This window comes from Maniola jurtina, chromosome 13 (assembly GCF_905333055.1).
Source record: "Maniola jurtina chromosome 13, ilManJurt1.1, whole genome shotgun sequence".
NCBI classification, from domain to species: domain Eukaryota; kingdom Metazoa; phylum Arthropoda; class Insecta; order Lepidoptera; family Nymphalidae; genus Maniola; species Maniola jurtina.
The window spans coordinates 5070662-5097091 of record NC_060041.1 but is presented as its reverse complement, the minus strand read 5'-3'; the positions used below and the strand labels follow the sequence as shown (position 1 = coordinate 5097091).

General features: G+C 37.4%; 2 protein-coding genes and 1 non-coding gene across 4 annotated transcripts; 1 reads left to right on the top strand and 2 right to left on the bottom strand.

Annotated features, from left to right (window-relative positions):
• Positions 1 to 299: 299 nt before the first annotated feature.
• LOC123870890 (vacuole membrane protein 1) lies at positions 300 to 18460 on the bottom strand. 2 transcript variants are annotated; one of them, XM_045914386.1, is made up of 10 exons: positions 18156 to 18460; positions 17411 to 17692; positions 7700 to 7800; positions 5176 to 5289; positions 4461 to 4560; positions 3942 to 4123; positions 3175 to 3375; positions 2432 to 2656; positions 1338 to 1636; positions 300 to 824 (listed from the first exon to the last, which is right to left on the bottom strand). In XM_045914386.1, exons 2-9 carry the CDS (start codon positions 17606 to 17608, stop codon positions 1375 to 1377), a joined length of 1383 nt encoding a protein of 460 aa, XP_045770342.1. In that variant the 5' UTR covers positions 17609 to 17692; positions 18156 to 18460; the 3' UTR covers positions 300 to 824; positions 1338 to 1374. The 2 variants fall into 2 exon arrangements, with proteins under 2 accessions (XP_045770342.1, XP_045770343.1); XM_045914387.1 differs by having other exon boundaries at positions 17411 to 17624.
• Positions 18461 to 19131: 671 nt separating this feature from the next.
• On the top strand, positions 19132 to 25538 carry LOC123870883 (DNA cross-link repair 1A protein-like). The gene is made up of 10 exons (XM_045914369.1): positions 19132 to 20302; positions 20818 to 20958; positions 21585 to 21696; positions 22192 to 22335; positions 22767 to 22912; positions 23433 to 23599; positions 23750 to 23870; positions 24147 to 24262; positions 24784 to 24901; positions 25413 to 25538. The coding sequence occupies exons 1-9, from the start codon at positions 19564 to 19566 to the stop codon at positions 24889 to 24891; spliced, it is 1794 nt and encodes a 597-aa protein (XP_045770325.1). The 5' UTR covers positions 19132 to 19563; the 3' UTR covers positions 24892 to 24901; positions 25413 to 25538.
• Positions 25539 to 26115: 577 nt separating this feature from the next.
• On the bottom strand, positions 26116 to 26187 carry Trnap-ugg. Its single transcript has one exon. It is a non-coding gene; the product is annotated as a tRNA-Pro (tRNA).
• Positions 26188 to 26430: the final 243 nt, after the last annotated feature.

The following is a 26430-nucleotide window of genomic DNA, read 5'->3' as shown; positions in this document are numbered from 1 at the left end:
TCATTTTACACTGACATTATTGTTTTTCGACGCTCCAATTCTATCAACGTCAGTGAGGTGTAAAATCTCACAACTACCACACGGTTCTTAGCAAATTCGACATGTTTCATACGAAATTTCTGTGTAACTAGTGCTTTAAGGCGCAAACACATAACTGTATACTGGTATGTCACAAGCCACAACAGACTGCGATTATAGTGCTATATTTTATACGAAAACTACTAACTATCACAGCGTAAATACATACAGTGAAACGGCTCGTCTGATGTTTGCGGACGAGTCGGCATTACGGTCGCAGCATCTACATCCCCAGACGACTGATTCACTAAAGCAAAACAAATTTAAATTTGTTCTGCCAGTCAGTCAGTTTAATCACTCCCGTGTCTCACCCATGTAACCCTGCCGAATTGGTTTGTCTAGACGTCTTTACTAGTCTGTGGCAACAGACAAGTCTGGTACACGACAGATTGGGATAGGAGCGGACTGAAATCTGGAAGGTTCAAACCCGTTGCACTATTGTCGTACCTACTCATAGCACAAGCTTTACGCTTAGTTGGAGGGGAAAGAGGAATATTAGTTTTGATTAACATGTTCTTTTAATTAACATATTCTTTAAAAATAAAAGATTGGTAGATCGTCGCGCCGCATTGATTGAGACCCACCACAACACAGTAATGTGTCTGCAGCTTAATGGTAAACACACTTATTATAGTTTACTGGCTAATAAGCAACGACTCCATGGACAGGTTGGTGGTAAGGCATCTCGCGGTGACTCGCTGTTGCACAGTACTACCGCGCGCGCCTTCGCGTTGTACGTCGCCGCGCTGAGTACGAAAAAAAATCGGTCAAGTCCGAGTTGTAAAGTAAAAATAAGTATAATACTACATATCGGGAACGCTTGTTGAGGCACCATAATCAACTGGCGCATAGCCTGTTAACAGTGGAACGTATAAAGTATCTGAAGCGGGCAAATGTGCTCGATAATGTGCAGATCTAAGGACACTGGTCCTAAGACTGTTAAACTCATAACTGATCTTAACAAATCTGCTTATTGTCTGCCAACTGATCGCAGATCACACACGGGAGGGAAAAAAGGCCGAGATGTATTCGCACACGAAGGGTCCGTACACACACATATAGAAGAAATAACACATTATCTTTTTTTCACGGCGGACATTTTGAAATATTATTAGTTGTTATAGCGGTAATAGAAATACACGTTCTGTGAAAATTTCAACTCTTTATATATTACGGTTCACGAGATACAGCCAGCTGAGACGGACGGACAGCGGAGACTTAGTAATAGGGTCCAAAAACTTTAAGTAATAACAACTCACCGAGACCACAGTGCGCATCGCCCGGCGTTTTCGTACCCTATTCCTTCTTCTTGCCCTTCTTTTTGCCCGCTCGTTTACTGTAGTTCTGCGCCAAAGCGTTCACTATCGACACCACGAAGTATAGAACCATGGCCAATACGAACTTTTCTAAAAGGCTCGATAGTATGGACCCTTGGTTTTCGGGCATATTGGAATCTTTTTTATGTAGACGCGCTTTTTGGTTGCGCAAAAATTCTAGTAATGGTGCTTCTAGTTTAGGTCCGATGTAGGGTATCCTTTCCACCCATGTAAGGGCTTGCCTGTAAATGTAATTAAATATTAAATTATCTGCTTTATTTAGAAAGAAATTGCAATTTTACAATTAATATGATGTACAGGCATAACGCATAAATAAATAGGTTCATGCGATAGTGGGACAGTGTAGGAGGATGATGACGTGACGGGACAGCTCCGTGATTGGTCAACTCGTGACAACTGTCACCCTCCCGCACCACTCCACTACCGCAGGAGCCTCCTCAGTTATGCGCCATACCTAGTAGTATAGTTTCTTGTCTAAAAACAAGTATTTGACTTTAAGATATCATCTGATTTGCGGCACCTAAATGATTCTTCAAGCCTGTTGCAGTACCAAATCTGACACAGATTGATACAGATGTTCATTTTTGTTAAGTTTATATTTTGTTACACCAAAACCTACTACAGTAGGCCCAATCTAATAGATCACATTAATAAACACTTCATCAAAATTCCACAACTTACCTTTGTAACGCAGGACACACAAAATTAGGTTGTTTAAGACTGACAGATGTCAATTAATGTGATATTGGTCCCACTTTAAAAGATTTAAATCATCATCACATTGAAATAACTATTCAAAGGTGTTTTCTTCATTCCCTTCCTTGGTTTATTTTTATTTGTGTCTATATTATGGAAGTACTTGCTACGTCTGCGGGCAGTCATATTTGCGTGATGTGTGTACACGTGTGTTTGTTGCCTGTGAGTGCATTGTGGGCACATTTGGGCTGGGGTTGCGTGTATGTGTATGCGTGCCCGTTTGCGTGTATGTTGGTGTCACAAAATACAAACATGCTCACCCAACAAGGCTTTCGTTGAAAGCGATAATGACAAACATTTTCTGTATGTGCATTTTGATGACGGCCTTCCCAAGCAGCGTGGCTCCGAAGAATGTCCAGAAAGGCACCAAGAAATGCCCGCACGTGAGACCGGCCAGGTCAAACAACGGGTTAGGGATTGACGCACAAGCAAGGATACCCGCGAAACCCACTTTTTGGACTAGCTTTTGGATCATTACTTTTGCCCTAAAATATAAAAAAGTTAATTTAATACTGTTCTTAGGATCGTAAGGACAAGTTGATTATGATTATTGCCAGATTCCATTTTGGAAACGTGTAACTTTGTTGACAGTATGGAAGATATAGATTTTCGTACAGACCAATAAATCTAAATACCCATATAAAACACAAAAAAAAATCTATCCAACCAATGTGTTCAATTAGATAGGCAAGAATGCGAAGACGGTTTTAGAATTTAAGCCAATAAAAATGCATTAGGCAAATATTTAGCTTCTCCTTTCAGCAAAGGTTGCCTGGTAGAGATTGCTCTAAGCAATAAGGCCGCCTTTGCACACAATTGTTTTTTCTGTTTTCTTCTTTTTGTGCTGTGTTCCTTTTCATGTTATTGTGTGCAATAAAGATTTCATCTATCTTTCTATTTTTTTGCGTAGTAGCACACGTCGGGTATCTGCTAGTAGATAGATAAATCAATGACTGCGCAGGTCTATTTGACGGCATGTGTACCTGATAGTGGAGCAGCTTACCTGCCAGTCCGGGAGTCGTCCTTCTCCGCCAGCTCAGCGACGCTGCCGCCGGAGAGGCGCGCCGCCCGCGCCATGAAGTAGGGCGGCAGCTCGCCTAGCGCCGTGCCCATGCCCCACATCATCGACTCCACGCGCACCTTCGCCATGATGCTCCATATCGACACTACGCTGCCTGCGGCGATCTCTGACGGACATATTATGCTGAAATCATAATAATTGTGTTTTAATGTTTAAACTATCGTGAGTTATTACAATTTTGAGTTGCCACTGTACCATCTATATTCACGTATTTAGTCGATGTAAGCCCGACTAGTTTCGAATCCACCCAAACCCATCCGGGGTCCTTTTTCACAGGGACTCAGAGATAGGATATTCAGTCAAAAAAACCGACCAAGTGCGAGTCAGAGTAATTTCCGACATTTAAATCAAAAACTTTTATATATAAAAATAAATAAAATCTGTGTTAGAATATACATTCAAAGCTCTTTCATATAATACCCCACTTGGTATAGTTACCTTACTTTCAAAATTGAAACACATTTTAATTTTTTTTAATGCTGTAACCACAAATTCACGGTCTTCGGATTTATTCCTTTAACTACCTGCCAAATTTCATGATTCTAAGTCAACGGGAAGTACCCTATAGGTTTTCTTGACAGACACGATGGACGGACAGACAGACAGACAGACAGACAGCAAAGTGATCCTATAAGGGTTCCGTTTTTCCTTTTGAGGTACGGAACCCTAAAAAGCCTTTATATACTTACTCATTAGGATAAGGCGGCTCGGGGAAGTCTAGGCTGCCGCACTCGTAGGCGGCGAGCGTGACGCGCGCGATGTGCGGGCCCAGGTACAGCAGGAACGTGTGCAGCCCCGTGCCGAGCCCCACGGAGCTGCACACGCCCAGTATCACCCACCAGCCCCACCAAGCCAGCGTTACTACTACTTCCTGAAAAAAAAAAACCCTAATAACCATATTGGACAACCAAGACTGAGACCTATAGCGCACACTTTGACATATTTTTTTTTTCCGAAGGGCCCCCCGATATAGTGGTCGGAGACTTTTTATAACTTTAGGGTTCTGCTTCAGTTATTTATGCAGGCAGCTAACGCAGCATGCTAGCAGACAGACAGACATACACACTTTCGCATTTATATTATAGTATGGTTAGAATGGATTAGTATGGATTTGGAGTTTTGTAGATCGAACCTTTTTCATCAGTCTGTTACTTCAAATGTCTTTAGCTATATAAAGCGATTATATACCAGTAAATGATATAGTTTACCTGTACATACGGTTGGTGGGGTCCACTTATATAATACGACACAGCCGTGCCTGAGATCAGCACTATTGTTGCTAACGCTAGTAATTTGTACGCTAATAATCTGAAACAAACAATACCAATTTTAAATCGTAATAAAATAATAAGTTTTTAATACAGATGCTCCAAAACTGTACTAACAATGATAATAGCTCGTTCACACAGGCTGCGTAAGCGTAGACGTAGCGCGTACCATTGCGTTGTAATGTATGGAACTGTATGAAACATGGCACACCGCTTGCGTAAAGCGTAGTCAAGAGACGTCCACTGGGCATAAGTCTCTTCTTCCACACGCAACGGTCGTGCGCCGAATCACTTTACTAAATCGGTACAGTAGTAGCACAGTACAAGAAATACTTAAATAAAAGTTTACTACTGTACCTATATACTACAATGTATTCATTCCATTAAAGTTTCGTAATACTTGGTATTGATTTATTGTGTTTACGAGTATCGAGTATGTATGATATCTACTCATAAAATATCATTTGGAAAAGATTTTATGAAAATGGTTTGTGTTTTTATGCAAAGGTGTGTGAAGGTGCCAATGCGCTCTTGGCCAGCGTGGTGGACTATATTATAGCCTAACCTTTCTTACTGTGAGAGGAGACCTGTATTCAGTAGTGGGCCGGCGATGGGTTGAGAAGGTATGATGATGATTATAAAAATACCTACTGACCTTTTAAGTCCAGTGGAGCATAATATAAATAGTTCTCGAAAGAAATATTCGAGCGTTATGAAAGGTTTCCGCCATAGCACCAGACCCTCTGTGTCCATTGGTACCACTTTACTTCTGAAAAACAAAAATCAAAAGTGTTATTAAGGCGAAGCTTCTTATTGGACGTTAAGTGATTCGAATTTCGGAGTGTAAAAAGGGATATACAAAGAATCAAAAGCTTAATTTGCTATAATCCAGAAGCTTTGGAGATTACTTGTTGGCTTTTCCTGCATGCTTAGCAGTGGGAGGGCGGATCGTGCATGTCGCATGCTTCATGTTGTACCATACAGATTTGCCTTTTTTCAGCGTTGCGTTTAGCAAATTAATCTCTTGATTCTTTTTATAAGGGGAAAATCGTCACCGTCACCGCCGCCGGGAAGCGAACTATTCTGCCACTCTCGTAGTTCCCTTCATTTCTGCTCGTCGTCGGTCAATAGACTACGAAACCAAACAGTCTCTATTCCCTTACTCATATAGTTCTCCTCTGTCGGTCAATGCGTATGCAGCCTGCTAGCCAGCATTGTTGATATAGGCTTCGATACACGACCACGGGTTAGCATTTACCCTCATTTTACGTTATAAATAGCTCGTTCACACTGGCTGCGTAAGCATTGCATAAACGTAGACGTAGCGCGTACCATTGCGTTGTAATGTATGGAACTGTATGAAAAATGGCTCACCGCTTGTATAAAGCGTGGACGTAAGCGAAACCCGGTGTGTTAGGGGTTTACACGCGTCACTACGCACGTGTCACGTGTACGTTATTGGTGTGAATCGGCCTTAAATAATATAACTTTATTAGAATCATGGTATCTAGACCATCCATACTATTTATAATGATAAAAGCATATTAAGTAAACATTAATTTTATTACTAAACAAACATACCTAAGTTTACTTTGAATACCGATGCACAGACCGTAAAACTGCGAGGCAATAATGGATTAAGAAAGCGAATTGAGTGTCTCTTGGTACATAACATTCATAACGCAAAAGGGGTACTTTGCATATATGAGATCTCTCCCCTAGCATAAGTCGAGTAGTTATCTTCAAATGGTTTCCCCAATCCTTAATTATTAAAAAGAGCGTAAAATTCTCGCATACCCACATACACATACGATAGATATTAATGTACTCATAAGTATATAGTAGTAGCATGTAGTTTATGTTGAACTAATAATATAAGAATTCAATCCTTTATATACCTAACAGGTAAGATTCCATTCTTCATCCATCCATCTTTCTTTGGACTTCCAAAATGGAGGAGATTCTCAATTCAGTGCATTTTTAGGGTTCCGTACCTCAAAAGGAAAACCGGAACCCTTATAGGATCACTTTGTTGTCTATTTGTCTGTCTGTCTGTCTGTCTGTCTGTCTGTCTGTCCGCCCGTCCGTCCGTCCGGCCGTCGTGTCTGTCAAGACAACCCATAGATTCCCATTGACCTAGAATAATGAAATTTTGCAGGTAGGTAGGTCTTATAGCACAGGTAAAGGAATAAATCTGAAAACCGCGAATTTGTGGTTACATAATCAAATAAATAAATAAAATGTGTTTCATTTTTCAAAATAAGAGAACTATGTACATGAACTATGAACCTGTACATTCTAAAACAGGTTTTTATTTATTTTTATGCATAATAGTTTTTGATTTATCGTGCAAAATGTTGGAAAAAATACCCGAGTACGGAACTCAGTGCGCGAGTCTGACTCGCACTTGGCCGGTTTTTTGCTATGTTCAAAGACAAACCACTCGACGCAACGTCGCGTTTCATAAGTATGTTTTCGGTTTATATAGTTAGCTGCTTGCTGCTAGATTTTTTATTTATGTGTAAGCTAGACTCGTGACTATCGATTGTAGCTATTCTAGGTGATGGGATGTCAACTTGTCAGGCTCCCCTTTATGAAGAGTTCATTGCTCTTAGTTGTAATGTAACCCGAATAAATTAATCTAATGGTGACATCCTTTGTTGATGCGTAAAAATGTTGCACTATTTTATTATGGGTATATGATGTATTTTCTCGAAAGCTTAGTAATATTTTTTTTTATTATTACATGTCACATGATAACGTAGATGGCTAGGAATAAGTTTTCGTAAAGGCCGAGTCGCAGACGTACGGAGGAATTCGATTAGATTTTCGAAAATTATACTTGCACTAGAGGTTTCTATAAATCTATGTATTTTTCTTTCCTGCTAAGGGGGCTGATCACACTTCACACTTATATTATAAAGGCGAAAGTTTGTGTGTATACTGTATATGTATGTGTGTGTGTGTGTATGTTTGTTACTCTTTCGCGCAAAAACTATTGAACGGATTTGTCAGAAATTAGGAATATATATAAATAGCCTGGATTAGCACATAGGCTACTTTTCATCCCGGAAAATCAAAGAGTTCTCACGGGATTTTGGAAAACCTAAATCCACGCGGGCGAAGCCGCGGACATCAGCTAGTCAAACGATAAAGTAATGAAATAGTTAAGTACTAACTTGATTTCTTTCGGATGGATCTGGTGCAACCCGTTGCGCGTCCGCTGCTCCGTCTTTACTTGCTCTTGCGCCGCCAGCTTGTAGTACCCGAGACGGGCGAGCTGTGGTCAAAATTGGCATATGAACATAAAATATACAAGGACATTTAAAAAGGGGGCCTATAAGGGGGTACCTACTGTACTCGTCGTTAAACTTTTGATATTGGATCAATAGGTACTTAAATTGTCGAAAAAGTATTGTTGCCGAAGCACTATACGTCCACATTAATTGTCAATGTAGAACCACTGTTTTTTTTTTTGCACGATTACACAAGTTTTTTTACAGATTTCATAATGTACAATCACTGTTACTCATCTATAACAATGACTAACGCTGGCTAGACACGATCAAGTATACTGTCAAGTTTGCAGCGGACTTGAAGCGACGTCCAGTAAACTTGAGGTGTATGGATATTAATGCTCATGACGTCATAGAACACCGTAGTAGGTATTTCATACCCCATAGGCCAAAATTTATGGAATTTGCCACCCTTGTTCGCTTATTTACTCATCTTAATAATATTAAAATTCCATGCCATGCAATCGACGACTTATGCAATTAAGTATTTATTAATGCATAAATGTAATCATATAAATGTAGGTAGTAACTAGATACGTGCTTTTAATGGAAAATGTGAATTAGCTACGTGTTAAGATAATATCGAAGCATGCAAATTTCAGTAGATACTGTATTTTATAGGATTTTAATTTTAGGTCTACAAATTAAATAGGTAGAATAATTAGAAGCCTGCTCTTTCAAGGATTTCAGGAAGTAATCTTTAATGCTTCAAAGGTTGTATCGAAGGATTTTTGTATAGACAGGTGATAAAAAATGCCATTTATATGTACCTATAGAGGCGTTCAAAGTTGGAAAAAATATTACTTACTTATAATATACGCAATAAGAATTTACTAATAAAAGTATACTATATTTGTATTGCACTAGTACATAATACATTGGCTGTAATATTACAGGCGATATAATAATAATGAAAAACAGCTAACAACTGCTTAAAAACAAACAACTGTAATTAAGTAGGTACATGGCAACGCACACACAATGTTAATTTTTCTCGCTTGTAGCAAAACTACCTCTCTACAGTAGAATGTAACAAGTGTAAATCAAAAATTTATAACACCCCCGACAAGTTAAGGTTACGGTAACTAGAAAAGAGCTGATAACTTTCAAACGACTGAACCGATTTTCTTGGATTTTATAATAGCTAAGAACACTCTCGATCAAGCCATAGTTCAAACAAAAAAAATTAAAATCGGTTCATTAGTTTAGGAGCTACGATGCCACAGACACACACACAGATACACACGTCAAACTTATAACACCCCTTTTTTTTGGGTCGGGGGTTATGTGGTAATATTACGAAGTTTCACGGTAACCGCGGAACACGTTTATCCCATCAGAGGAGACATGACCGAACTGTGACATCACAATCACAATACAGAACGCGTTTCACTTTCAAAAACAGCTTTGCGCCTCGCTCTCTCTCGTTTCATTTCACTCTCAGTCTCGTTTGAGGCCAACGCCAATAACTATTGGTTGTCGGTCAAGGTAACTGGTGGGTACAGGAAATCTGGTGATTCTCGTTCCGTGATCAATGATTAAAATTCAAAACATTTTTATTCAATTAAACGTTTACAAGTGCCTTTGAATCGTCAAGAGCATCTACCACTGGTTCGGTTTGCCTTTTCTACCGAGAAGAACCAGCAAGAAACTCGGCGGTTGCACTTTTCAAAGATTTGATATACAATATTATGCCATGTATAAAAGTAATTGAAGTCCCGCGCATTGCTGGAGCGAGCTGCAGGTCAAATCTACGCTCTTTTATCATTTACATTATCTTCGATTGTATAATATGCTTTTTTAGGAGCATAGTTTTAATAGATTTTTAAACTTGTGTAAAGGCAAGTCCAAAATTGATTGCGAAATTTTGTTATAAAAGATTATACCCATTCCCACAAAATGACTTTTGGGCCTTCCTGAGGCGGAGCGTAGGAGTCGCAAGCCTGTTACGGTGTCTAATTAGCCTGTTATGTTGATCACCAATTTTCTTGTAACTAAGAATATTTTGTCTTACAAAAATTATGTCATTTAAATATATTACCTATACCTACCGAAAGGATGCCTATTTCCTTAAATTTCTCTCGAAGGGAATCGCGTGGTTTTAAGTTATAAATTGCGCGTATTGCCCTTTGGTTGCCCTTTGATTACGACACTTTAGTGGGTCTGCAAGTTCAAATCAAGAGTGAATAAGCATCTTCTATGGGCAAACGCGCTTGCCAGCAGATCTGGTTGTAAAGTAAGAGATGCGTGCCCGGGATCGAACCCCTGACCCCCGAGTAGGAGGCGGACGTCCTAACCACTAGGATATTACAGCTTATTATTATAAGTACCTACTAAATACTTATTATTCTATGAAATATACAGAGGTAAGACATAGCTGCAAAAGAGAACGGTCGCCAAGAAAGCGTCTACTAATTATAGAAGTAATGTATCGTCGGTGTCTTGAAAATTAATTACGAACTGATTCACATTTTATCTATTGTCTTGTCGTAGTGTAAAGTGACAGGCAAGGCTGGTTTAATAATGAAAAGTAATCGAGACTTTAAAAAAATTCAAATTAAAAGAAAATTTAATTTGAATTTAATTATTTTGATGGCCTCCCTAGCGCAGTAGTAAACCCTTATTAGTAAGAGGTCCCGGGTTCGATTCCCGGCAGGGGGTTGGAATTTTATAATTAATAAATTTCTGGTCTGGTCTGGTGGGCTTCGGCCGTGGCTAGTTACCACCCCACCGGCAAACCCGTGCCGCGAAGCGGTTTAGCATTCCGGTACAATGCCATGTAGAAACCAAAGGAGTAGGTACCTACCTATTGGGTTTAATGAAAACTGCCATACCCTTTCAAGGTTAGCCCGCTTCCATCTTAGACTGCGCCATCAATTCATCACCAGGTAAGATTGCAGTCAAGGGCTAACTTGTATCTGAATATAAAAAAAATTAGCTCTAAGCTCTAACCAAATCAGTATTCCTTGTATTCTTCTTTCTCCAAAGTTCATAATGTCATTGTTTCGAGCGTCTATACCTACCACTAAAGACAAAATCCACTAGGATTACCGAATGCACTTCTGGCTTCTTGTCTTTCACTAATCAATTGGTCAGTTTACTGCAGAATACCAGATCAACTACCGGTATATCAAAGTACTGAAGTATTTGTAGGTCACCACTATCATGTCAGTCCGTATACAGGACCAGACTTTGAGGCCAACCCAATTGCACCGGGGAATGCGACACATATTATAACTTACAAGTAATTAATGTGAAAGTTATGTCCGTCTGTCCATCATTCTGACTGTCTGTACCTGTCACGTTATTAGGTACGTGCCTACCTAAGTGCCTAGGTTACCTAGATACTTATATCTTCTTACGACGTTAACTACCGCTGAACCGATTTTGATGAAAGGAAAAGAAAAAGCATATTCCTGAAATCCACGCGGGCGAAGTTGCTGCTTGAAGCTGCCAGGTAAATAAGATACATAATATTACAGGTAAGTAATGTTTCTCAGACAATGTTGACGGGTACACTTGCAGTAAATCGTCAATTAATCACTTCAAACAGTTGCCGATATCGTGGCACTCAGCCAGCGCGAAATTAAACGTTAATACTACGTCTCCACTTTGTGACGCTGCAAGACAACGTGGCCCAACATTGTAATACAACTGCAAAATGTAATACACTTTAACACGCCGATAATAGAGCAGACATTAATTCAATCACACCTAGTGGCATGTTGGTAGTGGATAATAGCTCTTACGCCATGGTCAGTAAAGTCGATTTTTTTATGGCACGATGAAGTGGATTTACGGAAATAGCGTACTCTGTGTAACGAGGTGGCGTGATCGTCGCGTGGCGTACAGTCTAGTGACCCGCAATTCAATGATGAAGGTCCTTGCTTCATTTATTTTGTTACTGTGTTACCGAACTAGGTTTATACATATTGGGAAGTGGGAATCTCGAATTTTGGCTCTTATGAAGATTTGTAGTTTGTACCTACCTAGCTACTTGTAATATGATTATTGTTGTTCAGCTATGACCACGGAATATTGGCTGAAGTTGGCATTGTCTTGTATTTCAACACTTGGCCAAAAAATTGTTTTGATGGGATCAACTTACCTACATGTTTTTTTATCTGTCGCAATTCTAGATTTAAATTAATTGAAATCCTTTACTGGATGCAAGACAAAGACTTGTGCAAGCAAGCAGGCGGATCACCTCATGTTAAGTGATTACCACCGCCCATGAACATTTGCAGCACTAGGGGAACCGCCGATGCTTTACCGGCTTTTTAGGAATTTGTTGGAAATAACATTTGTAAGGGTCTGTTGCAAATAACGTTTGGTTCGGCTCCACGGTCACGATTCAGCAAATGATTCGTGATATCGCGAATTGTGTGGCCGGAGGCAATCGTATCGTTCAGCATATTCAGGCTAATGGTTGGCGCAAATGTAGATTTTTAAAAATCCCACGGGAATTCTTTGTTTTTCTGGGATTTATCTAAAACACTACAGGGAGGATTATTCGCTGTCACAAAATGTCGCGTTTGTCGACCAGCTGATTTGCCAATTTTATTTACAAACTACATGATGCCCGCAGCTTCACCCGCGTAGATTGGTCAGGTCCCTTGCAGCATCAGGATTGAGGAGTTTGAATCCAAATTTTTTATGGAACAATGTCGCAAAGTTCCTCTATCGATTGAAAAAAAAAAATACGCATTTACGATTTTAAATACGTAATATTAACAAGATAAGAAACATTAAGAATACGTAATACTAATAAGATAAGAGTGTGTCAAGATAAAAGTGACATATGTATATTTTTGCCTTATCATGGCAAGAAGTTGAATGGGTTGAAGGGTAGACATAACAAATTAATTCTGCAAGTTTATTAGTTCAGTGGGCAGTTTTAAGAAAATGATTTGTGGCTGCATATTATACCAAGCCTTGGTAAGGATCTGCGTGTTTTAGGTTTCCAGTAGGCCAGTAGGTCAAAACTCAAAAACGATAAATCATTGTTGACTTGCAAATCTATTTCAAGAGCGATAAGATATTTTCGACCAATTTAATCTGAAATCTGTAAGTCCCAATCCCTCTGGTCTATTTCTTGGGTCGCCAATCAATTGGAATCTATACTAATAAATAAAATTGGAGTGTCTGTCTGTAATTTCGAAATAACTACCTCATATTAAGCTCATATGGTTATTTGAACGATACCAACACTGAATCACACGTTTTTAAAATTTTTGTCTGTCTGTCTGTCTGTCTGTCTGTTTGAAAAGGCTAATCTTCGGAACGGCTGGACCGATTTTGACGGGGTTTTCACAGACAAGTAGAGGATTGATCAGGGAGTAAAATAGGCTACTTTTTTAACCGACTTTCAAAAAGGGAGTTGTGTTTTTCTTCCTATGTACACCGAAATCTCCGAGATTTCTGAACCGGTTTGCGTAATTTTTTTTTTAATCGATAGAGGAACTTTGTGACAACTTTACCACGGGATTTCAGACCCTAAATCCACGCGGGCGAAGCTGCGGGCATCAGCTAGTTAATAAATAAACATAAAAAGCAGGCAACTCAAATCCAATTTGTTAATTTAAAAAGTGACATGAAGATCAAAGACGCAGTCGTTATTCGGCAGTGTCCATCAAATGTTAGAAAAACTCCAAGGTTTAGCTATTCAATGCTTAGTTTATGACGTCCGTGTGCCAGCTGGGTACAAATAATTGCGCAAATGGCAAAGTAAATTAAATGAACATTGCTAAAATAAACACGTAATTTTCGCCGAAAACAATGTACAATATTGAATTAATTTTGGCTGACCAGTCATTTAATTCTGCAAACTGTGCGTGAATGAACAAAATCGTCAAAGACAAAAAGTTGAAGATAGAAGCAAAAGAAACTCCGTAACCAGAGGAGTAAACGTTCAAGGGTACCCATAACGTAAAAAACCCATGTAGAAAACATGCCTAGAAGATAAGACATTCTACATTAATTATTCCCGTTGCGTCGGGTCTGCCCGCGAAATTCAAATTTAATTTAGTTTTTCGCAATTTTAATACGGCAAAGTACGCCTATGGCACTTTAATTGCGCCAATGGCAGTATCATCATCACAGGTTTATATAAAAATCTTTACTTTAAAGGGTCCAGTTTAAGAAATTAGCTATAGTATCGACTAATTAACCCCCGACCCAAAAAGAGGAGTGTTATAAGTTTGACGTGTTGTCTGTGTAGCTATTCAAGAAAATCGGTTCAGCCGTTTGAAAGTTATCAGCTCTTTTCTAGTTACTGTAACCTTCACTTGTCGGGGGTGTTATAAATTTTTAATTTACACTCGTCTTTTAATTATTAATTTCAGGCACTTCGCGTTGGATTTTCAATTTAATATAATTACTAATTGGACAACCAATTATTCAGGCTTTCCATTTGTCTTCTACAATATTTACCTATTCAATTTTTTTTAATCCTGTCTTATATTATACCTATTCATGTTGCAATGGCTAAACATTCCCTATGGGTTGTAGCTTGAAAATACACAAATGCAGTGGAGCGTAATGATGGGTTTTAACACCAGGGGTATAATCAAAGAGGCGGCCGGCGGACCGTGTTTACTTCAAATTGGATGCATGTATAGGTCTTTTCTTTTGGCTGTTACGTAGATACCTGCTACTTTCTCTTACTTTCCATTTCAAACATATTTAATATTGCGTATTTTTTAGGGTTCCGTACCTCAAAAGGAAAAACGGAACCCTTATAGGATCACTTCGTTGTCTGTCTGTCCGTCGTGTCTGTCAAGAAACCTATAGGATACTTCCCGTTGACCTAAAATCATGAAATTTGGCAGGTAGGTAGGTCTTATAGCACAAATACAGGAATAAATCTGAAAACCGCGAATTAGTGGTTACATCATTTAAAAAAAAATTAAAACGTGTTTCAATTTTCAAAGTAAGCTATACCAAGTGGGGTATCATATGAAAGGGCTTTACCTGTACATTCTAAAACAGACTTTTATTTATTTTTATGTATAATAGTTTTTGGATTTATCGCGCAAAATGTTGGAAAAATACCCGAGTACGGAACCCTCAGTGTGCGAGTCTGACTCGCACTTGGCCAGTTTTTTTTTTAAATAATAAATAGCGAGCAAACGAGCAGGCGAGTCACCTGATGTTAAGTGATTACCGCCGTCCGCCCATGACATATAACCCCATGTTGTAAATCTATAGTGAGAACACCGCCGATGGGAGTTGATTCCACTGTATGCATGTGCGTGGAAAAACGGATCTGGCACAACGGGCAGTCGATTGAATGAATTTGCATATTGAATTATTGTTATTTCTTTGCTTAATTTTTAGTTGAGTAGGTACAACTATGATAGAATCAAATATTGGAATCAGCATAGAACGCAATTTAATTCTTAGTGGTTTTTCGCAATACTACAAAGCCAAATTATTGTATTTTACATTATTTTCTACTGATTATTATTTATTTATTACCTCTTGGTAAATATAATCAAATTCAGGCCCTGTTTAGTGTTTACTTAACCCATGACCCAACTCGTAATTAATAGTAGGTATAATCAACGACCCAAAGGTGTTAATTTCTGCAACTCATTAGCCCTAACGAAGTTATTAGTTATTGATTTGAAAACATTAGCAATAATAAAGGATTAGATCATTTTATATAAAAATATACTACGTAATTTTAACCTGAATGTGTAAGTGATGCGAAATCATTTTTATTTTAGGATGCAGAAGAAAGGAAACTAATATTGGCGGAGTTTCTTGACTTCGTAAACAAAGAACCGTGCGTTGGGTGTCACGATTTGTTTACATCCTGCTTGCTTGTTACATTGTTCTGATCACGCTTTACAAATGACAATCCAAAAAAAAAAGATTCCGACGAATTGAGAACCTCCTCCTTTTTTCGAAGTCAGTTAAAAAAAATATTATGTAGTTACAATTTTCATACACATCCACATATTAATATTACAAATGCGAAAGTGTGTCTGTCTGTCTGCTAGCTTTTCGCAACCTAACAGTTTAAACAATATTTATAAAATTTTGTAGTGTTAGCTTATATCTTGGGGACGGGCATAGGCTACTTTCTTTCTTTGCCAGGAAGGGGCTATGCACACACAGCAGACAGAAACATGTAGTGCAGAAACCAGCCCAGACAGAAGAAGGCTACTTTTTATTCCGGAAAACCTTAATCCATGCGGACGAAATCGCGGGCATCTAGTTAAGTTATAAATTAAGGAGCTGGCAAACAAAACGGTGTAATTGCATGAAATAAAATTTTACAGGAGAAGCAAAAAACTGAATGGAAGGTGCTGAAACTTTACTGTATTATGCCATTTTGATCCATAACTTAGGACTCAATTTCAGCACATTTTTTTTGTAAGTTTTGTATTTAGTGGGTCATTTTCATTGAGTTGATACTTATTTACTAATTTATCAGATCTGGTATTGAAATAAAACATAGTCAATAGAAAAAACTTATGAGCCTTATCAACAATATATTACATGATTTATATATTACACATTATAATATGATTAAAATAAACTTGATTGCTTTAGTTCCCTAGATAGGTACCTAAACTTTTAATTCTAGCCATTTCATAAAAGATGTTTATTCTTAGCTTATCACAATAATACATATAATGGTTATTCTAATGGCAGATTTATATAAATGTATGAAGTATGTAGGTACATGCAATTAAAAACATTAAAATGTGCATGTTCTGAATAAGTGATAGGAGGGTCAATGAAAGTAGAATTTGTGAACTTCTAATTATTTACTTTCTATTGAGCTTAAATACATAATAAAACAAAGATATTTAAACAAATAAGTATAAAACATAAATGAGGCAAATAAAAAGTCCACTTCTTGATAGCTATTGTACTTTTGTAGTTGCAATCTAGATCTTACTACTGAATACAACAGTCAAGTTTCGGACTCATTGGCAACTTAATATAAATGTTTATGTACATAGTACACACTAACACTCTACGATAAGGGTTCCCAAATTTTTAGATAGTTAAAACAATATGAGAACAAGAAAAAAAAATCCATTCTAATCCTATAAACATGAAAGTGTGTCTTCTATGTGTTACTTTTCAATAGGCTGTCTATTAAACTGATTTCGAAGCAGAACCATTCCATTCTATTGAACTGAACTTTGCTTTTCAGTTCCCACAGGATTTTAAAACCAAAATCTATGCAGATGGTTATGGGCATTATCTACCCATAATTATAAATGCCTAAGTGTGTTTCTTTGTTGGTTTATTGGTTTGTCCTTCAATCACGTTGCAATAAAGCAACAGATCAACGTGATTTTTTGCATGGGTATAGTTAAAGATAGAGAGTATGTCACTCTCAAACTTCACTATTACTTTTAGCAGATAAGCAATGAGTTCCTATAGGATTTTTAACTAACTAAACCCATGTCAAGAAAGTCACAGCAAATTAAAAAACATGCCTTGTTTATTCTAATTTAACCAGTTCAATAATTATCAATAAGATGGGAACCCTTGTACTGCAGTAAACAAATTAGCAATAACAACTGAACATAAAACAAAGCACAAAGACACTCTCAAACTGTGTTATACCAGTTCATTTTTGTTGCCTGATGTCCGTTGGCCTCTTTTCCTGCATTCCACTCTGAGTTGCTCCTTGTTCATAGACCCCAATGTCTCCGGACTTAGATTCTGGCGTGTCTTGCCATTGTCAGTTAATGAGTTCTGACGAGGTATAGCAAGAGACGAAGCCTGGTTGCGTGCACGTCTAGTGCTGGCCAATTTGGTCATTATTCTGAACAGTTCACTATTGAAGCACTATATTGGTTTAGAGCTTTCCTCAGTCAATATGTATAGTTATAGTCTAGGAATTGTCTTCCATTTTTGAAAACACCATAGGTATAAAGATAAAAACTGAACATAATTTGCACAATATGTAACAAAATAAACTCACTAAATAAATAAATAAATAAAAATTAATCAGTACAATAAACGTATGTTGTGAATGTTAATTTTTTTATATTGCAAGGTTCAAGTAAGTATGTAATTTTTCTTTTCAGCGCAATCAAAGCATTTGAGACGTCAAAGTTCGGATGTTTTATTTTGATTCGCGTACCTTTAATTACAGTATCGATTTATCGATGACCATTCAAGTGCAGTATACTAGAATAATTACATTTAAAGGCTCAGTTGTTTAGGCATATATAGAACAAAAAGCCACTGACAGCCCCTAAAGAAACAAGCTTAATTTAAATTATTAGAAATCATTCGGAACAGTCAGCATTAATTGATGCAACTTCTAACCTAACAAAATTAAAAGTGTTATCATAATACTCACATCCAAAATAAATCCAGTTAAAGAAGTTACTTATAATACAAACAATTTTTAATGCAAATATTTTACATAATCTAAGCAATTATAGTAGAAATTCATTTTTAAATTACAAAAACGCACTGCTTCAAAAAAATTATCGCGAAACTAATTTTTTGTGGCCATCCTCCAAAAACAAAACTCCACGTAGACCTGATTATCAAAATTAAACTTTAAAATAATGGCTGTGATTAAAATAAAATTCAAATTCATTTCTATATTATACTAGCGTGATAACCCCTTTAAGTTATATAAAATTAATTGTATTGAGTCACAGAAATAAAGTAATACGCTAAAAACTTGCAATGTTATTGGGAAAGTATTAGGATGGCAACAATCTTTCATACTGACGTGTAATCGCTACCTTATCTGTGGTACCTAGTCTATTTATATGATAGACAAAATAGAACAAACTCTTTAAGCTCTATACCCATTGATTTTGAAAGAGCCACCTAGCCACCTTCTACGCCACCTTACGCCTAAATACCACAGTCTCTGCAGGCACCAGGCACCTCATTCGACAAAGAATAGGTACTTATGACATGGTCGTAACACAAAGCATCAGCAAACACCAACGAGTACTTCAAACAACAAACAACAAGCATTGGCAAACACATAAATGGTTTGCCTGCCATTCGGAACGCTCCAAAGCGTTGATAAGCATCCGCAAACACCCTTCCATAAGCTTGCTGTTTATCACAAGCGTTTGGCGCAGGTATTTTATCTAAATAGTATTTAGTTTGTCTGCCAATCGTTTCCAACGGCAAGCGTTGACAAGCATTTGCAAATATCTGTCCACATGTTTGCCAGGGCTTTGTTATTTTGCTGTTTCTCGCAAGCATGTAGATCCACCATACAGCGCAGTTCTCCTTTGCTTAATGCTTACTCTATGTTTGCATATTATTTAAAATGCCAAATGCTTGGCCATTGCTTGGCCAAATGTGACATTTGACAATTGTTTTTCCATATGTGTTTTTCGCTGTAATTTTGTTTATCAAATGATAAAAAAAAAACAGCTGACCAATAACATCTAAAAAATAAGTTTCTAGCTTCTATAAAATGACGTAATTTCCCATGGATGTTTAAAAACTCTTGTAAGTAGGTTTTAAAGATTGTGACAAACGCACAGTATTATCCAATACAGAATTAAAAGTCGTACCAAGTAAATCCAGTGAAGAAACGCTTATTAATAATTACGAAGAATGGCCAGTAATCTCTTTCATTTGCTGAGAAGGATTGTGATAAAGTAGTTAAAAGTTCAAAAAAAAGTAAGAATAAAAAATATCTGTCGAACACAAAGAGAATAAGCTGAATGTAGGCTGTGAAATAGTTGAAGGTTCTTGGTTATCAACAGGTTACTGATGAAAACGCTTTAATGAACGAACTTTCAAATGGACTAAAGAGTCCACAAAAAAGAATACCAGACACTACTATCAGCTTAGAAATAAAAAAGCAGAAATTGACAACGGGGGAGCAGAGTGCAGAGAAAGTTCTTATTTTAAAAACAAATGCCATTGAGAAGCTTTCACATGTCACTGTTCAGCCACCAAATTATAAATTAGTGAAACGGAAAATTCATGATAAAAATAAAGGCAAAAACGGCAATCGAGGATCTGTATTTCGGTCTGAAAAAATTAGTGTTACAAGTTGTCATCTAAAGCAAAAATCTATTGACACATATTTTAGAAGTACAACTAGAAATGATTTAAAAACCAAACAGTCGGATGAAAGTGCAGTTGAGTTGCTAAGTGGTAATGACTGGAATGTTTGTAAAGTTAAGGAAATAGGGCATGATGACGCACAGGAGATGAACAAGAATTTGGGTGTCGTCAATGCTAAATATGATGGACGTGTATTACTTAAGTCAAGTCGGAATGAATCGTCGAAAACACCGCGTCAACCGCAGCGGATGGTTTCGCCCAAAGCTGCCCTCAAAGCCTCATTATCTGATGTGCCACGGAATATTTCGCCGAGATCTAAAAAAGACAGCGCTGGATCACTGTCACCTAGAAGACCTGTTGAATCTTTACAATTCAATCTACCAATAAAGTCTAAATCAAACAAAACTTCGATAAGTCCACGCAGTAATATACCCTATCATAAAATTGTTGCAGGTAAAAAGGATTTATTCTATGTTTATTCAGTGACTTTGCTTATGACTGTGATCTACATACGATGCAGTCTAAAATGGAAGCAGGCTACCCTCTAATCGGTTATGCATCATACCGAAATGCTGAACCTAAAGCTCACTTTACATTAGATTTTACTTTGAGAATGGAAACAAATTTCTAAAATATTGCATAGCATATTGACTTTCATCTTTACCACGTACCCTTAACACACTCATATAATCTGATTATAGTCCACATAAATGACTGATTGCAGATAGACTAGAAATATCAAAAAAAAGTTACCATGTAAAATGCAAATTTTTCCCAAATGAAAAATTAGCGGGGAAGCGCGAAAATTCCCGCGAATTTGCGGAAATTTCCTTTCTCTACAATGTGTTTTTTACACTGTGGAGATAGAAGTCAATATGCTATGTAATAGTATATTGACTATTTTACGAATTTGCTGTCATTTTCTTTCAATATAAATTCTCCTAACAATATAAATTTATTTTTAACAGGAACTCATTTTGCGGTAGACGCGTTTTCGTACGGGGAAATTCCAAACGTCAAACATTACTTCCTTACGCATTTCCATTCAGATCATTATATGGGATTGAAGAAAAGTTTCAATAAACTGCTGTTTTGTTCAAAAATTACTGGTAAGTATTTATACTAAGGCATTCCGAACCAGTGGTAGATGCTTTTGACGATTCAAAAGAACTTGTAAAAGTGTAATTGAATAAAAATATTTTGAATTTTTTTGAATTTTGAATTGGTCAGGGTAGGCGGGAAGACAAATGTTGGTACTATTCAATTTGAATAGAATAAGCAACAAGCGTGCTGCCTTTGCTATATTATGTATCCTACTCTATTCAAATCGATAAGGATTGGATAAGGTTTATATTTAATCAACCATTAGCTCTCAGCGTTTGCAATCCTTAGGTAGGTATTGTGTGTGACAGAGACGACGATGTACGAAGCTGGAGCTACTGATTATCTCTTTCAAAACGCGATGTGTAATCTTTATTGCGGGTTACTACCTTACTTACAATTGCTGAGTCATCTAAAAAGTTTTGATTAGTTTAAATGTTCATTTTTTAGGGTTCTATACCTCAAAAAGAAAAACGGAACCCTTATAGGATCACTTTGTTCTCTGTCTTTCTGTCTGTCTGTTAAGAAACCTATAATAAATAATGTTGGAAAAAATACCCGAGTACGGAACCCTCAGTGCGCGAGTCTGACTCGCACTTGGCTGGTTTTTTAAAATTGTTTTTATTTTTTGTAGCGGACTTATGCATATCACGTTTAGGAGTGAACCCGAAATGTATACAAGTGATAAACGTTGATGAAACAATAAGAATCGAAGGAGTGGAAATCGCAATAGTTGACGCCAATCAGTAAGTAGAAAGATATTTTTCGTATAATTAAATAAGGCTGATTTCTCCAACATCGATGACGTTTAACCGAGGAATAAACTAGACTTAATGACAGTTTTTGTATTGAAAACCTGCCAAAATATCTTTACGCTCGGATAAGACTTAAATTTTATGTTGGTGAAATCGACCTTAAGGTTGATTCAGCCAGAATGATCTGGCTTAGGTTGAAGTTCTGAAATGAGTGAAAACCCTTTCTTAGACTAGCTTATAAGATAACCTAGTCTATCTTAACGGTTCTACCACAAAAAATGAACAAGGATTAAATTCTTTTACTTTTTCTATAAGACTTACCCATTTTCTATAAGACCTACATACTTACCTGCCAAATTTCATGATTTTAGTCAACAGGAAATACTCTAGGTTTCTTGACAGAGACACAACAAAGCGATGGTATAAGTGTTCTTTTATTTCCTTTTGAGGTACGGAGCCCTAAAAACGTTGATGTTTATATTCCAGCTGTCCAGGTGCCGTAATGCTGGTGTTCACACTGCCAAACGGTAAAAGCTTGCTGCATACTGGCGATTTTCGCGCTTCGCCCATTATGGAGTCTTTACCCGTGTTTTGGAACAAGGATATGCACACCATATACCTAGACACTACGTGAGTTTTGGTTTTACTTTCTAGAATAAATCCATACTAATATTATAAATGCGAAAGTGTGTCTGTCTGTCTATCTGTCTGCTACCTTTTCACGGCCCAACAGTTTATCCGATTCTGACGAAATTTGGTACATGGTCAGCTTATATCCCGGCGAAGGACATAGGACTACTTTTTATCCTGGAAAATCAACGAGTTCCACCTGGATTCCTAAAGAACCATCCTCTTAACCGATTTGTATGAAATTTGGTACCGAGGTAGCTTACGTACCTGTAATTGACATAGGCAACCCGGAAAACCAAACAGTTCCCACGGGATCTTAAAAACCTAAATCCACGCGGACGAAGTCGCGGGCAACCTGTATTACAATATAAAAAGAAAAGCTGATTGACTGATCTACGCCCAGCTCAAACCACTGGATGGATCATTTTCAGTTATTGCAACCCTCGCTATGACTTCCCAACGCAAGACCAAAGTTTGGAAATGGCGCTGTACATTTTACGCCAAAAGAAGATGGCGCTAGAAAAGGTCGGCAAAAAGTTCTCTTCCGTTCTCATCGTTTGTGGCACTTATACAATAGGTATGTATTACTATTATAATTTTATCCAAGATTAAGCTAAACAAGTTTATTTTTTATTCAGAAATTACACAATAATGCGTAAATTTTGAGAAAAGACTCGCCATATTTACTTTGCGTCAAATGTCATCATATCAAAAGTACGGTTTACCCTTTGAATAAGAATTAAAAAAGTAGGTATCAAGTAAAACAGTCGTCCTCAAAATTTACGCATTTACCTTTTCTTTGATTTGTTTCTTTATGGATTTTTCTAAACTTTGTTTTTTTCTTATTGCAAAGTTTGTCTTATCCGCCATATTGCATTCATGATGTCATATAGCTTAATAATACACCATCCAAAGGAAGCCAACAACACCTCAATTAAATGTAATGAAGTTTACCAATCATGAAGGAATTGATGAACCCACTGGTGAACTGATAAATTTTCGTGGTTGAGAAATTTTGTATAATCAAATCTTGGTGTCGGCCAAATGGAGAAGATCCCGTCTGTTGTGAGTAACATGTTTTGTTTGGTTTTCGTCAGGTAAGGAGAAGTTCTTCCTCGGCATGGCGCGGCGCGTGGGCTGCTCGGTGTGGGCGTGTCCGGAGAAGGACCGCGTGCTGCAGGCGGTGGAAGGCCGCAGCTTCAGCCGCTCGTCGCCTCAAGCCTGCCAGTTGCACGTTGTTCCCATGAGGGACTTGACTCATGAGGTAACTCTTGTACCTCACCTTGTGTGATGCCTGTTTTGTGCTACTTTGCGAAAAGAAGTTGTATCTTAGAGACGGACCGCGTTCTTTATTAAAATATTGATGTGTTTTCTCGTTAAAATGTTCCACCCTATAAAAACAGTAATTTTTCAGAAATTACGCAGCTACTTAGACAGTATGCAGGGCACTTTTGAGGAAGTGGTCGCGTTCAAGCCGAGCGGATGGGAGAATGGGAAGAACTCTTCGGTTGAAAAGGACTCCGTAACCATACACGGTATTTCCTTTACATAATCATCATCGTCATCATCCCATTGCCGGCTCACTATAACTGAGGACGGGTCTTTCCTCGGAATAAGAAAGGTTTGGCCGAGTGTGGATTGGAAGACTTCACATACCTTTAACTTTCACTCTTAGAGAAACATTTAAATAATGAAAATATCCAATCAGTAAAATATTTGTTACTGAAAATATATTTTTTTTTTTACTTTTACAGTAGTGACGCTAATAAAAAAAGAAATACCGTTAATGAAATAAAAATGATTTTCCACAGGCATTCCATACAGCGAACACTCGAGCTTCTCAGAGTTGATCCGATTTGTGAAGTTCCTCAAACCAAAGCAGGTCGTACCCACTGTGGATATTTCGGGTGGCATCAAGGCTGTTCAGGTAGGTACTTGGCTACACGCCACTCATTTGAACAAAACTCAAACCCCAACAGTTGTAAATTAGATTAGGTTTCTCTGTCTTTTTCTAATTATATTGGTATGAAAAAGATGCAAACACTCTAAAATTCCGCACAGAATCAGTACCAATTCAAAATTCAAAATATTTTTATTTAATTAAACTTTTAAAAGTACTTTTGAATCGTCAAAAGCATCTACCACTTGTTCGGAATGCCTTTCCTACCGAGAAGAACCAGCAAGAAACTCGGCGGTTGCTCTTTCCAAAGATTCGATATACAATATTATGCCAAGTAAAAAATTAATTGAAGTCCCGCTCATTGCTGGAGCGAGCAGGTCAAATCCACGCTCTTTATTCATTTCCATAATCTTCGATTGTATAATAATATGCTTTTCTCAAAAACATAGTTTGAATAGATTTTTAAAACTTGTGTAAAGGCAAGTCCAAAATTGATTGCGGAATTTTGTTATAAAAGATTATGCCTACTGTATTATTACTGTTTGCAGAAATATTTCCCGTGTCCGCTGGTGAGCAAGGACTCCATCCAGTGTCAGAGTAAACTGACAGACTTCTTCAGCATACAGAGCCGAAAACCAGCGGCCGCCGTCACTTGATGCGTTACCAGTTAGTATTACTTTTTAAGCTCTTCATTAATCCTTTGCTCGAGGCACCCCAAGCTCCCCCCTCCCCCCTAGATATTCAGCTCCCGTTTAGTTTTTGAGGTATCCCCCGTCTCAAAAATGGTCTAAAACTGACAACCTTGACGGTGTATTTTTTTAGGTCAACATTTTAGGACTCGACATTTTGCTAATTCAACATTATGAGAATTCAACATTTTGGACCTGAAGGGTGGCTAATTCAAAAAAATCTAATACCTGTATTTTTGCTGCTAGTAACACTTAAATCAAAGAGTGGCCGGTGGCAACCCTAACAATCTTTAAACTAAACTAAAATGATAAGTCTAAATTTAGTGCTATCACTTTCCAAAGGGAGTATAACGAAAGGGATGGCAATAAATTCAATATCGTCGGAATTTCGTTAGTTTCGAAAACACTTCAATAAAATTATCTTTGGAATTTCCTTCAAGTGTAGGTAAACACTTCAATAAAATTATAAAATGATTTATTTGTTTCAGGTACAAAAAAATATTTTAAGATGCCATTTAAGACTGTGATATACTTTCGAATTTATTTATTGATATAGACATTTATGTGATTGTTTTGTTACAAAGTTTAATAAAGTGATTGTGAGTGTCTTTTAATTTGTTATTTTATTTTAATAGAATTTTTATACCTTCAAAAAAATACTAAGCCTTGGTATTTCTCAAAAAAGGCCATACTTACAATTTTTGACAAATGACAATGTTGCTTGATGAAATCATCGACAGATTACAGATAGGATTGATTTTATTATTAACTAGAGGATCCCGTGGGAACTGTTTGGTTTTCCGGGATAAAAAGCTACAATTACATGGATGCGTCCACCAAGCTACCTCGGTACCTTTCATACAAATCGGTTAAGCGAATGCGGCTTTACGAATCCCGTGGGAACTCTTTGATTTTCCGGGATAAAAAGTAGCCTATGGCCGTCCCCGGGATATAAGCTAACTCTGTACCTTTCGTTAGAATCGGTTAAACGGTTGGGCCGTGAAAAGGTAGCAGACAGACGGACAGACACACTTTCGCATTTATAATATTAGTATAGATTTTGGCCTTTAGGCAACATTATATTATAGAAATATTATAGAAAAAGAAACTATTTAATTCAGTATATGAGTTATTGCGGTATATGCAGGTCAGTTTGTGCTGACTAGTTATAAATTTTTTTTGAAAAAAACAGGGCTCGTCCGGGATTTGAACCCGGGACCTCTCGCACCCAAAGCGAGAATCATACCCCTAGACCAACGAGCCGCTTGATTGTAGTGCTGAATTTTAGAAATCGAAATAAATCAAGGAAAAGCTGAAATATTTGTAATTTGTAACATGCAAAAATATCATGTGAATAGAAAATTATAGATAAATGTAGGTACCTATTCCATACATGTTATACATTTTATGTCAAAGTGTCTGTATTCTACCTTTTGACGGCCCATCAGTTTAACCGATTTTGGCGAAAATTGGTGAAGCGATAGCTTGCATCTCGGAAGACAGGCT